A 12958-nucleotide genomic window follows, 5' to 3' on the forward strand; every position below is an offset into this window, starting at 1 on the left:
AGGATGAATGCATTTGGACGTGATAGGCCGTGGCTGGCAGTACTCTCAGTGTGGGGTGTTTAGGCAGAGTATTTACTTTCCATTTTATAAGAAACACAGCTTGTACCGCTTTCTGGCACTAGTGAGTTAGGAAGCCCTTGTGGTCCAAATCTACCATGAGGATGGTTTCCAATTAATTTGAATTCTTGTAAAATGGATTTTCCTAGGAAAAAGCACCCCTACTGAGAAATAGCTTGGATTGAAGAGGATGTTTTGTAGGCGTTCTTGTGTTTAGGTAACGAATGCATATCAGGCTGGGAAGGGGAGCAAGGCCTTCAAAGTTTAAAAATCGGCCCTTTTCTGGGTGATAGGCTTTCCATGGGGCTGTTTTCCAGAAGAGACTGGTTTAATCTCCATTGAACAGTCTGTTCAGGCCCCACGGTGCCCCTTTTCCCACCCTGAACCCTGCATTTTGCCCAAGCCGGGGGCTAATGCCATCTGTTGGTGGCAAACAGGGTTGGCACAGTGTGGGCTTAATTCCAACGATGTGATGTGTGAAGGAGTTCTGCAAGAGAGGAGCTTCTGTGGGCTTCCCTTGTGGCGCAGTGGTTGAGAGTCCACCTGCCGATGCAGGGGACACGGGTTCGTGCCCCGGTCTGGGAAGATCCCACATGCCGCGGAGCAGCTGGGCCCGTGAGCCATGGCTGCTGAGCCTGCACGTCTGGAGCCTGTGCTCCGCAACGGGAGAGGCCACAACAGTGAGAGGCCCGCGTATGGCAAAAAAAAAAAAAAAGAAAGAAAAAAGAGAGGAGCTTCTGAACCTGCAAAGTTGACCCCAAAGCATCCAGGGCTCGTCACCCCTGACCTGCGGAATTTCTGCCCGATGCTCTTCTTTTTTTAAAATAAATTTATTTATTTTTATTTTTGGCTGCGTTGGGTCTTCACTGCTGCGTGCGGGCTTTCTCTAGTTGCGGCGAGCGGGGGCTACTCTGCCTTGTGGTGCACGGGCTTCTCATTGCAGTGGCTTCTTTTGTTGTGGAGCATGGGCTCTAGGCACGGACTTCAGTAGTTGTGGCACGCGGGCTTCAGTAGTTGTGGCTCGCGGGCTGTAGAGCGCAGGCTCAGTAGTTGTGGCGCATGGGCTTAGTTGCTCCACGGCATGTCGGATCTTCCCGGCCCAGGGCTCGAACCCGTGTCCTCCGCATTGGCAGGTGGATTTTTAACCATTGCACCACCAGGGAAGCCCCCTGCCTGATGCTCTTCTGTGGTGACTCCCTGACATGGGATGCGTTGCTAGTGTCTCCTGGGAAGTGGATGAGAACTTCTGGACGTGTGAACCTTTTCCAGCCAGAATTGCTCAGGGATTTTCAAACTTCCATTTTGGAAGAAGGAATGGTTATTTCCGTTGAGACTGTGGTCCAGTGGTTAGACCTTGTGACTGGGAGTCACGGCCAGAGAGCTCAGATTCTTTTCCAAGCTTTTGCCCTCAAACTTGAGTCTGCCAATGACAATTCCATCCAAAAGGTTGCTTTTGGGCCAGTGAACATGCTTTTCTATATGATGGTGTGTGGCTGTCTGGATTTAAGACCCAGTGAAGGAATGGGTTCTGTCTGACATGATTCAGGTATCTACACATTCAGTCCCTAAGCCAGGGATGGCAAATTGTGGCCCACGGGTCAAAGCTGTCCCGCCTGCCACCAGTTTTTGTACAGCCTGTGAGCTGAGAACAGTTTTCATTATTATTATTATTTTTAAATAAATTTATTTATTTATTTGTGGCTGCACTGGGTCTTCACCGCTGCTCATGGGCCCCCTCCAGCCACGGCGAGCAGGGGCTACTCTTCATTGCAGTGCGCGGGCTTCTCACTGCGGTGGCTTCTCTTGTTGCAGAGCATGGGCTCTAGGCACGCAGGCTTCAGTAGTTGTGGCACGCGGCTCAGTAGTTGTGGCTCGCGGGCTCTAGAGCGCAGGCTCAGTAGTTGTGGCACACGGGCTTACTTGCTCCGCGGCATGTGGGATCTTCCCGGACCAGGGTTCGAACCCACGTACCCCGCATTGGCAGGCAGACTCCCAACTACTGCGCCACCAGGGAAGCCCCTTCATTATTTTTAAATGGCTAAAAAAATCAGTCAAGGGCCGGGGGGGTTCCCTGGTGGCACAGTGGTTGAGAGTCCGCCTGCCGATGCAGGGGACATGGGTTCGTGCCCCGGTCCGGGAAGATCCCACATGCTGCGGAGCAACTAAGCCCGTGAGCCATGGCTGCTGAGCCTGCGCGTCCGGACGCAACGGGAGAGGCCACAACAGTGAGAGGCCCGCGTGCCGCAAAAAAAAAAAATCAAGAGGGGAATACATATTTTCTGACCCAGGAAAATCATAGGACGTTCACATATCAGCATCTGTAAATAAAGTTTTTGGAACACAGCCATGACATAATGCATACGTGTATTGCCTGTGGTGGCTTTTGTGTTAGAACAGCAGAGTTGAGTAGTTGGGACAGAGATGGTGTGGGCTACAAAGCTTAAGATTATTTACTATCAGGCTCTTTACAGAAAAAGTTTGCCAACCCTGCTCCTAACAAATAAGGGGGTGGTCTCCATGTGCCCGTCCATCTATGGAAGGGAGTGAATGAAAGCAAGTACCGGGAAGCTGCCTTGGTGGTGTATCAAGGATGTGGGGTTTCCCGGCAACTTCATTAGCATCATCGTTGTTGTTCTTTGAGTTGTCCTGTGTGTTTAGATAATGCATTTGTACAAAGACCTCCCAGCAGCCCCTCCTCGCTGTCCTTGTCATGGAAATGGGACTCATGGAGATGCGGATGCCTTTGGGGGAGCAGGTCCTGTCAGGCCCACTTGAGTACCTGCTGATCACCAGGAACATAGATCTTGGAGGGGGCTTCTGACTTGGAAGACCCTCCCCATTTGCCTTTCCTTTTCCTTTTTTATTGGGGAAGGTGGAGTAGGAGAAATTAGAGCTACATACCTTCTTTTTTGCTGACAATTCAACAGGCCTTTAAACCACCTTGATTCATTTCAGGCCATTGGTGGTGTATATATTGAAGACTTTGCCCACAGGTCCAAAGCTTAACTTAAGCTTCCTGAGATATGTCATAAAATATGACTGGGGCGGGGGGGAACCCTAGTGGTCCTTCAGCAGAACATTATTATGAAACAAAGGATGAAATGCTTAAGCCAAGATGACCCTATTTACTTATTTATTTATTTTTACAAATGAAATTTGAGTAGACTCCATTTCAACAGTTTTCAATGCAGGAATTCCCACAGCCCCATTTGATTGCAGTTTGTTGAAAAGTTTAATGTTTTTGTAGGCAATTCATAATTTCCACGTTGAGCAGCCTAAAGGGAAGGGAGCCTGGAGCCCGGTGTTGCTTTTATAGTGGGATGGTGGGAACTTTTTTTTTCCCTTCCCCAAAAGGATATAAAACTGAAGTTGAACTGTTGGGAAAATGTGGCGTGGCGATCCAGCCCTTTCATTAATCCGAGATGCCCCTCCTTCAGGTCTTCCTTTAGGACCCAACAGAAGAGAATTTCCTGCTGCTAAACGTCTCCAGGAAGGAAAAGATTTTCCTCTGGGCTGTAATAGTACCTAATTTCCTTTTTCTTCCCTTTTTTAATTTATTTTCCCTATTAATAAGGACCAATTGTAGAAGATGAAGGAACCTGGGAAACCCATCACTTTTGCAGGAGGTTAATAACTTCCTTTAAAAAATCCTGGCCTAATACTTCTTTCCCCAAAAGGAACCTCGTCAGCTTGAGTGCCAACCAAGGCCCAAGGGACGGGCACAGATTTGCGGGGACCCAGCGGTTCTGTGGGATCGAGTTGCAGTGGGACAGAGAGGTTGAGGCTGTCACTGCAGGGTCGCTGTGAGTCGGCCGGGCGGGGGCCGTCTTCCCCACCATCTGGATTTGGTTAGCTCTCTCTGGGCAGCAGGGCCGAGTCTCATTTCCTCCAACCAGTAATGTTATATAGGCAGTGATCCTGGGCTGCCCTAACATAATTGAAAATTATGTGTATTGTAGGCCCGGAGTGCTGAAATGTAGGCTCATAAAAGTATGTGGTGCAGGTAGCCTGCGGAGATTGGCTGGGGCGCACAATGAAGCTTTTATGTAAAGTAGGAATTATAAGTCTCCGCATTAATATTGCATTATGGGTATGATCATTTTTGGGTGGGGTCCGCAGGGCAGGCCTGTCGCCTTCAACAAAGCCTGAATCTCCTCATTCTGGGGAGCTGGTATTTGGAGACAATCAAATCAGTTTTGCAGATGGCCAAAGACAAAAACTTGTCCATGAATCCAACCCTCACCACTGAGGGCAGAGGGAGGTGTAGGTGTGTGGCGACTCAGCTTGCCATGTTTCTTCACAGGTTTTCATGTGATGAAGAGGTGAGTGTTGGCGGGCGTCCATTTTGGTTGGCCTCAAGGAAATGACCCTATTGAGTGGTTTTGACCAATGAGGCCCATATGTTTATGTGGCAAGTGAGAATGGGAAGAAGTAAGGGTAGAGACAGGGCAGACTAGACTCCCATAGCCCGCTGGCTCGGGTTATAGGGCTGAGGGAGACCATGGAAACATTTACCTCAGTGTCTCTTAATTTGGGATGATGTTGCTTCCGGACAAATATTTGGAAATGGTTTGATTAAAAGGGTCACTGGGGGGTGCCTGCTGACATTTCCTGTCTGGGGTCCCAGAATCCTACAAGTCCCTTGGTGCCCCTCACCCATCCCCTTCACAGGACAACTCGTTCAGTTTAGAGGTGAGAAATTGGAAGGTCTTGCGGTGAGTTACCAGAACTCGTAACCAGGTTTCTTCACCACAGGAGGCTTCTAGGTAAAAGTTGTGGAGTGGCAGAAGTCGCTCCAACCCCGTCTAGATCTAGGTTGGGAAAACAACCATGCAGTTTGGCAGGCGGCTCGTGCGTCAGGTCTTCCAGCTTTAGGTATCACCAAGTTTGGTTTTAATTTGCCGGAACAGTCGTGTCTTGGAGGAACCCATGGAAAAAAGCTTGTGGATGGTTTTAGCTCTTCATTTCATTTGCGGGTGGAGCAAACCCTTCTTTCTTTCTGGACTGCCCTTTGCCGTCCTTTTTCTTTCTGTCTGAATCCTTCTGACTTGACAAGACCTACTCTGTGCAGCCTTCCTCAGTCTCTCTTCTCAGAAATGCCCCCTTCTCTCCAGACGCCCCCGGGCACGTTCCCTGAGTCTCTGTCAGAGCTGCACCACATTCTGTCTTGACTTACCTGTGGTGAGTTGGCCCCTCACGTGTGCCTAGGTTCTCTGAAGGAACAGATCTTCGTCTTTCCATGATGCTTCACAAGAAGGCTGTGCACGAGGCAAGCTTTAATCCATGTTCCTCAAGTAAGTTTTCTGTAGAATTAGTAATAAAACCAGCCGCTGGAAAGATCAAGATGGCGCCTTCATCAGTCGGCCTTTGGAGGTACAAAGGCTAGTGTTGATGTATCCTTGTTAAAATCTTAGCATCGTGTCTAAGTTTTGTTTGGTTGTGAAATGAAACTGTTGTAATGGCACCAACAAAAGTCGAAATCTGGGAGTTGCTTATACACGTGCTAAATATCTCTGTGACCGGACGGGCCGCCTTCCCTCAGATTCCCCAATCTGCGCGATGCACAGCTGGATCAATTGATTGTTCTCTGAAAGCTGAGGTATCATTTTGGACAGAAGTAGCTCTTGCTCTTGTGCCACGTGTTCATTTTCTACCTCGGAGAAGGGTAGAGAAGGACCCATTTGGCATATACCTTTATTTTTCTCTCTGTGGTAAACCTGTGTGTTAAGAATTTCTTTGGCCTTTTGAGACGTGTGTAGAAATTGCATCGTGCCCTGTCTGTGCCTCTCTTAACAATGAAATATTTTTGTTTTATAATCTTTGGGGTTGGATGAGGAATTCCATCCTCACCTTACTCAGGTAGCTTCTAGTAAAGGACAGCTGCACGTATATACTGAGCTTTCTTGAAAGTGAAGGATGATGGCATCTTAGAAATGAAGGTTGTTGAAAGAGCAGATTTGGAATTGGTCTCCCAGGGCACCTCTGGCTTGCGGCTCCATTTGCTTTATTCCTTCAGAAGAGATGTGTCCTGTCTCTTCTTCTCTCTCCCCCCTCCCCACTGCTCTTCTCCAAATGAGTAGTATTAATGGCATCATTTTATCTGAGGCCACCCTGTAGTTTGAATGTAAAGACAAAACTAATTGCTAATGATATTGATGTTCTATGCTTGTACCTGTTGAACATGAACTCTGAGGAAGAACCTGTTGGTGTTGCATGATTTTTCTGTTGTCATTGATGTTGCTGTCACTTGCATGCTTTCAAGTTGTTTTGGTGTCGTTATCTGCACGCTTCTGTTTTGCAGTTTCTGATCCATGTGTCATGGTAGCTGTTTTGCATTTCTTTTCTAAATTCATTTTCCATGTTCTTTTTGTTTGCTCCCTCCAGTATCTTCAGATGAAATGGCCACTGCTTGATGTCCAGGCGGGGACCCTGCAGAGCAGACAAGCCCTCAAGGATGCCCGTTCTCCGTCGCCGGCGCACATCGTTGTAAGTGATCTTACAGAGGCATTTGCTTCCTTTATTGTGAGGAGGTTAAATGCTCTTTTGTTGATAACAGGCCTTGTTTATCAGTTTTTCTTTCTTTAAAAATAGTTTTTTGGGGCATATTCTTGGATATGGTTTATATCTAGAAGGTACTTGTTTTCTGCTATTGGACCTTGGTATCTAGCTGGAAATGTTCCCACCACCCTTTTCTCCTAGTATTGGGTTAGAATCTAGCTTTGTGGATTCCAGTTAATAGGGCACAATCACCATGGTGTGGGGAAGACTGGAAATGGTATTAAAGCAATTAAAAAAATATAATACCCCAAATCTTTCCTGAAAAAGTCATTTAGGGGAGGTGAGTTGCAGAGCAGAGAATTAGGCAACTCGAAAGGGAAAGCCTGGATTTGAGACTTTCCAGTCATATACCCCCTGCACCTCCTCCCACCGGCCCAAGCAAAACACTCACCAATTTATCCTAATTATTGGAAAGGAACAATCTAGACTGACATCAGAAAATTTTCATCTGGGCTGATTGATTGTAAACGTGGAGTACAAATGAACTTGGAAAGGCTGAAATTTAACCTGTACATCCATGGCTTTGAAAGCGTGGGGGTTTCACACAGAAAACATTTGTTTGTACTACTAAGAGACAACAACATGAAGTGTATGTCTACAGGTATTTTTAATGCACTTTCTTAGGATTTTGTAGGCTCTGAAAGTGGAACTTATAAATTAACCTCTTGAGAAGGTAGCTCACCCTTATTAGAATATTCTCTTCTATATATTTATATCATGAGTTGGACTTCCTACTTTTGAAGTAATTAATGGAAGACATTTTTATAATGAATCCGTGACAGGTCGAATTATGCAAAGCACAAAACAGTTCATGTGTTTTTCATTTAAGTATCACAAAATGTTATCCATTAATATATTTTGCCTCTATGTTACTTTTAATTTCTAAAAATGGCAAAATAATTTTAAGTTGAAAAATCTTAAGATACATTGTGTCAAGTTTCAGGCTAACTGCCTCCTTATTTTGTAGCTTGCGATAATTGAGTATATATTATTTAATGAATTTTGCCTCTGTTATATGAATATTAAATATATATGTATGTGTGTGTATATATCACAAAATAATTTATTTCCATGAAACCACTTTAAGTCATCATTTGTGAAAAGGTCTTACGAATTCTTATATTATAAATGAGGCATGTAGAAAGACGGTTGACATTTTCCGGAAGCTTCTTCCTTCCTTCAACCCCACAATAAAACAGATGCTCATAATTACACATGCTCTTATAATGCTGAGGTTTCAGGGCTGGAAAGTAACCTTAGATCAGCTAGGCCCTACCTGCTCTCAGAAAAGGAAACGGGTCCAGAGATGCCTTAAGTGAATTGCCCAATGTCACACGCTGAGTTAGCGGCCAGAAAACGGGAACTGGGCCCAGTTCTCTGCTCTCTTTTACTGTGTCCTCCTAAGGGAGTTGAAAGTAACTTTCCGTGGCTGGTTCTGTTTTGCTTACTGTAAATTGGCTCATTATTAGGGACAGTGTCATAGGCATAAAGAAGTTGTTGACTTGGGGTTCTCAAGCAGGTTTCTCCCAGAAAAATGAATGCCATGTAAAAAAATATTTTAACAATACACAAAGATTGGTTTACAAGTCCTTGAGGGGACAATAAGGAAGCCGGTCTGTTTCACTTTTCCTGCCTCCCTGAATTTCCCAATGGGGGGTCTAGGTTTGAAATTTATTTTTCTGCTTTTGGAAATGCTGGGCAGGACTCGCCCACATGGGTTTTTGTTTTTGTTTTTCTTTTTCTTGGTTTTGGGGGCACAGGGAAGGGACAATATCTTCAAAATCTCTTGGAGGCTTTTTCTCTCTCGAGTCTGGGGAGATGATGCAATTCTTAGAAGTGGTTCCGAGTGTCCGCAGCCCCTCTTGGGTGTGGCCTGGAGGTGAGCCACCTCTAGGCTGGCAAGCGTTACCCCTCCCCCCCCAGGAATGGGGTTTGTCCATTTGGAGAGAGGTAGATGACTGCCGCCCCAACCAGCCCCCCCCCCCCCCCCAATCCCATAAGGGCAGTTGCCGCAACTTAGGCCTTAAGCACTTTGTTTTCTCGTGTATAAATTACCGATCAGGGAGTTGGTGAAACATTTTTCCAGAGCCCATGTGGATTTTGGCAGGGGGCGTAGTGAAGGGACTTGGGTTCCCTTTTCCTCTGCTGTTGATGGGGAGACATGCTGACCATAGCAACCACTGTGGAGCCTACACCAACGTTCTGATGGAGACCCTTGTCCAAAGGAGCCACAGCAGGCAGCTGTAATCCCATCTTCTGTGCATTCTGCTCTGTTCCTGGGGACCTGGGGAGTGGCACTGCACAGAGGTTATGGGGTGGTGGTGGAGGGTGGACTCTGGGAGCTGGAGACGGAAGCCATGAACTTGGACAAAAAGGTAACTGAATTCGTGAAACACTTAACGCTTGTGGCAACTGAATGGTGTCTTTGGTTATATGAGTCAGCCCTGTAATTGTACATTTCTGCAGTCTCCACCTGACATGAGGGCTGAGGAGGGGGTGTGGAGGTGGGAAGGGAGTTGGAAGAGGGAGAATGGGAACATAGTCGGGGAAGAAAGTCTGGAGGTTGCTGACCTCGGGGTCACGTATAGTTTTGGGGGATTGAGGAGTTGTGTACCTTGGTAGTATAAATTTATGATACCTTTTCACTGGACGTAGGGCAACATGTCTGACCCAGACCAGCTTGGCAGGTACAGTGTATCTGTATTTATACGGGGGGCATTCTGGATTGTGGCAGATGTACCATTCGGGTCTCTGTATAGCTCAACATTGGCCAGAAGACTCTGGTTCTCCTTCAGATTCTCTGATGAACGGCTAACTTTTCTTGAGACACTGGGCTCTTCCTCACTTTCTTTTTTTTTACTCTTTTGAATAAAATGTTGTCACATCACAGTGTTTCATCAGACCTGTTTCAAAATAATTGCCTGAGGATTGCTTCCTAGTTTCTCCGAAATTTTGATTTATTGTAATTTCTGGACCAGGCTGTTTCATAATTATTTCTAATGTTTTATTTTGAAACTAGAGAAGTGTCCAGTGTTTGTTACTAACCATTATAGAGACTATAGCTATCACAGGTTGCTAAGAAAATAACTTTCCCTGGTACCCACGGGGGTAGAATTTTCAGATGGAAATTTAAAGCATCTTGTTGGCATATTTTAATCTGATTGGATTTTTTTTCTCATGTGGTATGTGGGTTACCACATTGTAAAAAAATGGATGTGTAGATTAAATGTTCTTAACAAGTGGAGTTCAATCGATCAAATAATATTTATATTAAGAATCAAGCCCCACAAAGTTTAGTTCCTGTAATTGATACAGCATCTTGTTTACTGTAATCCAGTGCTTCCTAATCTGTGCTCAAAAGAGAGGAGAAATTATTCCCCAAGGATGATGATTTAAAGATTTTTTTGTTTTGCCAAAAAATAGGAATTTATACCACAGATTTGTCTGTCTCTCCCTCTTCTTGGATTTCCCTTTCCCCCCGATTCCCCCAGAAATTCATGGACTTCTGATATCCTCTCTTCTCTTCAGCCTCCCGAGTTTGTATTCTAATTCATAGAACTCGCTCATGTTTCTTTCTCTGGGTTTTTAAATTTATATTTTAAATTCTTTGCCTCTTTTTTTTCCCCCTCTTCCAAAATGAGTGCCAGGCAGCTGAGCTGTGCTACGTGGTGGTGTCTGAGTCTTGTCTAACCCACCTCCAGGGCCCCTGTGAGGAGCCCCTCCCCGGACACCACCCCCAGTGTCTTTGCTATGCAAAGACTTTCATTTAACTTCCTTTGTACCCAGCAAAAAAAGATTCTGTACCAGAAATGGTGGTATTTTGGTATAGTATGTATCTTACAAAATGGCAAAAGGCTTCAGAAGTTCCTACCGTTGTGTCTTGGGGGTTTCCTCTCGAAGTTGGTGTGGAGTTTTACCTTGGGGTGGATTTCTAGCGGTTTGGGGTCTTGTGTGTTTTGTTGTGTAATGAACATGCGGGTGTGTGATGAGAAAGCTGTCTCAATCCCGAGGAGCAAAGCCCGCCAGACTGGAGCGTGTAACTCTCTTTTTTGGTTGGTGTTTTTGCTTAAATGCTGAAAGAGCGGGGAAGCTCTTACGAAATGGACGATGGTAGGACTTCAGACAGGGTGTCTGCTGTTTGAGTTGAGCGTTTTCAAGCTCAGAGGGCATGCTGAATCTTCCACCGTTGTTTCTGAAGAGTTTGGGGGCGGGGTGCAGGGGAGCTGACTTGCAGGTTATAACAAAAAAATTACTTTGAGAGCATCCTCTCGGTTATTAAGTACAAGCGGATGTTTCGCTGTTATTTGACTTGGGTTGTATTCTGTCCTGTTCCGCCAGATGCTTGGTAGCAGGTAGTATGTGATAGGAGGCTCTGTCCTAGACGCTGAGGCTCTCTCTGTGCCAGGTGCCGTGAGGGGTACTGGGCCCGTGAGGGTGTATGATCAAGGAGATGGGATGTTCACTGAGAAGCTGCTGAGGATTACGGGCCAGGACTGTCCCCTGAGGAAATGACATTTAAAATGAGATTTGAAGGATCAATTGGAGTTGGCCAGGGGAAGCATCTTGTTGGCATATTTTAATCTGATTGGGTTTTTTTCCTCATGTGGTATACGGGTTACCACCTTGTAAAAAAATGGATGTGTAGATTAAATGTTCTTAACAAGTGGAGTTCAATCGATCAAATAATATTTATGTTAAGAATCAAGCCCCACAAAGTTTAGTTCCTGTAACGGATACAGCATCTTGTTTATTGTAATCCAGTGCTTCCTAATCTGTGCTCAAAAGAGAGTAGAAATTATTCCCCAAGGAATGATGGGAGGTGGGAGTATATTCCAGGCAGAAGGAAAAACATGTATGAAGGTCCTAAAGAGAAGAGAGCTTAGCTCTGATGGCTGCTGGTCATGGAAGCACAGGGACAGTGGCCTGGGTAGGGTATGCTGAGGACTGGGTGCTCGACCCTAACCACTGTGGGAAACCATCGGGGGGTTTGGGCTTGCGCTAAGCTGCTGGGAGTGGGGAAGGTGAAGTGGGCACATTTGGAGGGACCATCAGTAGAACTGCTGATGGATTCGATGTTGTCAGTGAGGAAGGAAGAATTTAATTTTTTAATTTTTTTTGTTTATTCCAGCTCTATTGAGATATCACTGCCATATGACATTGTGTAAATTTAAGGTGTACAGCATGTTGATTTGATACACGTATATGTTATAAAATAAGTACCGCCACGGCATAGCTAAAGCCCCATCCCATTACATAATTACCATTTCTTTTTTGTGGTGAGAATATTAGAGATCTACTGTCTTAGCAGCTTTCAAGTATATGGTACAGTCTTGTTCATTATAATCCTCAGGCTGTACATTGGGTTCCCAGAACTGACTTCATTTCATAACTAGAAGTTTGTACTTTCTGACCAACGTCTCCCCGTTTCCCCCACCCCTGGGTCCCTGGTAGCCACCACTGGATTCTCTGTTTCTGTGAGTTTGGCTTTTCATGATTCCACTTATAAGTGATACCATGCAGTATTTGTCTTTCTCTGTGTGACTTATCTCACTTAGCATAATGCCTTCAGGGTCCGTCCATGTTGTCACAAACGGCAGAATCTCCTTTCTCATGGCTGAATGATATTCCACTCTCTACATGTAACACATTTTCTTTATCCGTTTATCTGTTGATGGCCGCTTTGCTTGTTCCCACATCTTGGCTATTGTGAATAATGCTGCAGGGAACATGGGAGTGCAGATGTCTCTTTGAGATCCTGTTTCTGTTTCTTTTGTATATATACCCAGAAGTAGGTTTGCTGGATCATATGGTAGTTCCATTTTTAAGTTTTTTGAGGAGCCTCCATGCTGTTTTCCGTAACGGCCGCATCAGTTTACATTCCCACTAACAGTGCATGACTCCTTTTTCTTCACGTCCTCGTCAGCACTTGCTATCTCTTGTCGTTTGATGACAGCCATTCTGACAGCTGTGAGGTGATTAATTCTTTGTCGTTTTGATTTACGTTTCCCTGATGATTAGTGATGTTGAGCGTTTTTTTGTGTACCTATTGGTATAGTTCATGTACCTCCTTTGGAAAAATGTCTACTCAGTTCAAGAGATGTCTCTCTTTTTTTAATTGGAGTACAGCTGAATGAGTTGTCTTTCTTTTGTTTTTGGCCGCACCTCACGGCTTGCAGGATCTCAGTTCCCAGACCAGGGATTGAACCCAGGCCACGGTAGTGAAAGCACCAAGTCCCAACCACTGGACTGCCAGGGAATTCCCTGAGTTGTCTTATTTAGAGAGATTAAGATTCTAGGTTTCCTGACCCCACAGAGCGGTGTGGCGATATGAAATGGGAACAAT

The 12958-nt window shown here is 45.4% G+C and overlaps 1 protein-coding gene across 7 annotated transcripts in view; it reads left to right on the forward strand.

Annotated features, from left to right (window-relative positions):
• TCF7L2 (transcription factor 7 like 2) overlaps nt 1-12958 on the forward strand; it is a 197781-nt gene that overhangs the window by 70713 nt on the left and 114110 nt on the right. For all 7 annotated transcript variants that reach the window (XM_082673096.1, XM_082673097.1, XM_082673098.1 and 4 more), the window contains one exon: nt 6442-6543. In XM_082673096.1, the coding sequence (XP_082529222.1) occupies nt 6442-6543 (102 nt within the window). The remainder of the gene's footprint in view (nt 1-6441; nt 6544-12958) is intronic.

This window comes from Grampus griseus, assembly GCF_964374135.1.
Source record: "Grampus griseus genome assembly, chromosome: 16".
Lineage (NCBI taxonomy): Eukaryota > Metazoa > Chordata > Mammalia > Artiodactyla > Delphinidae > Grampus > Grampus griseus.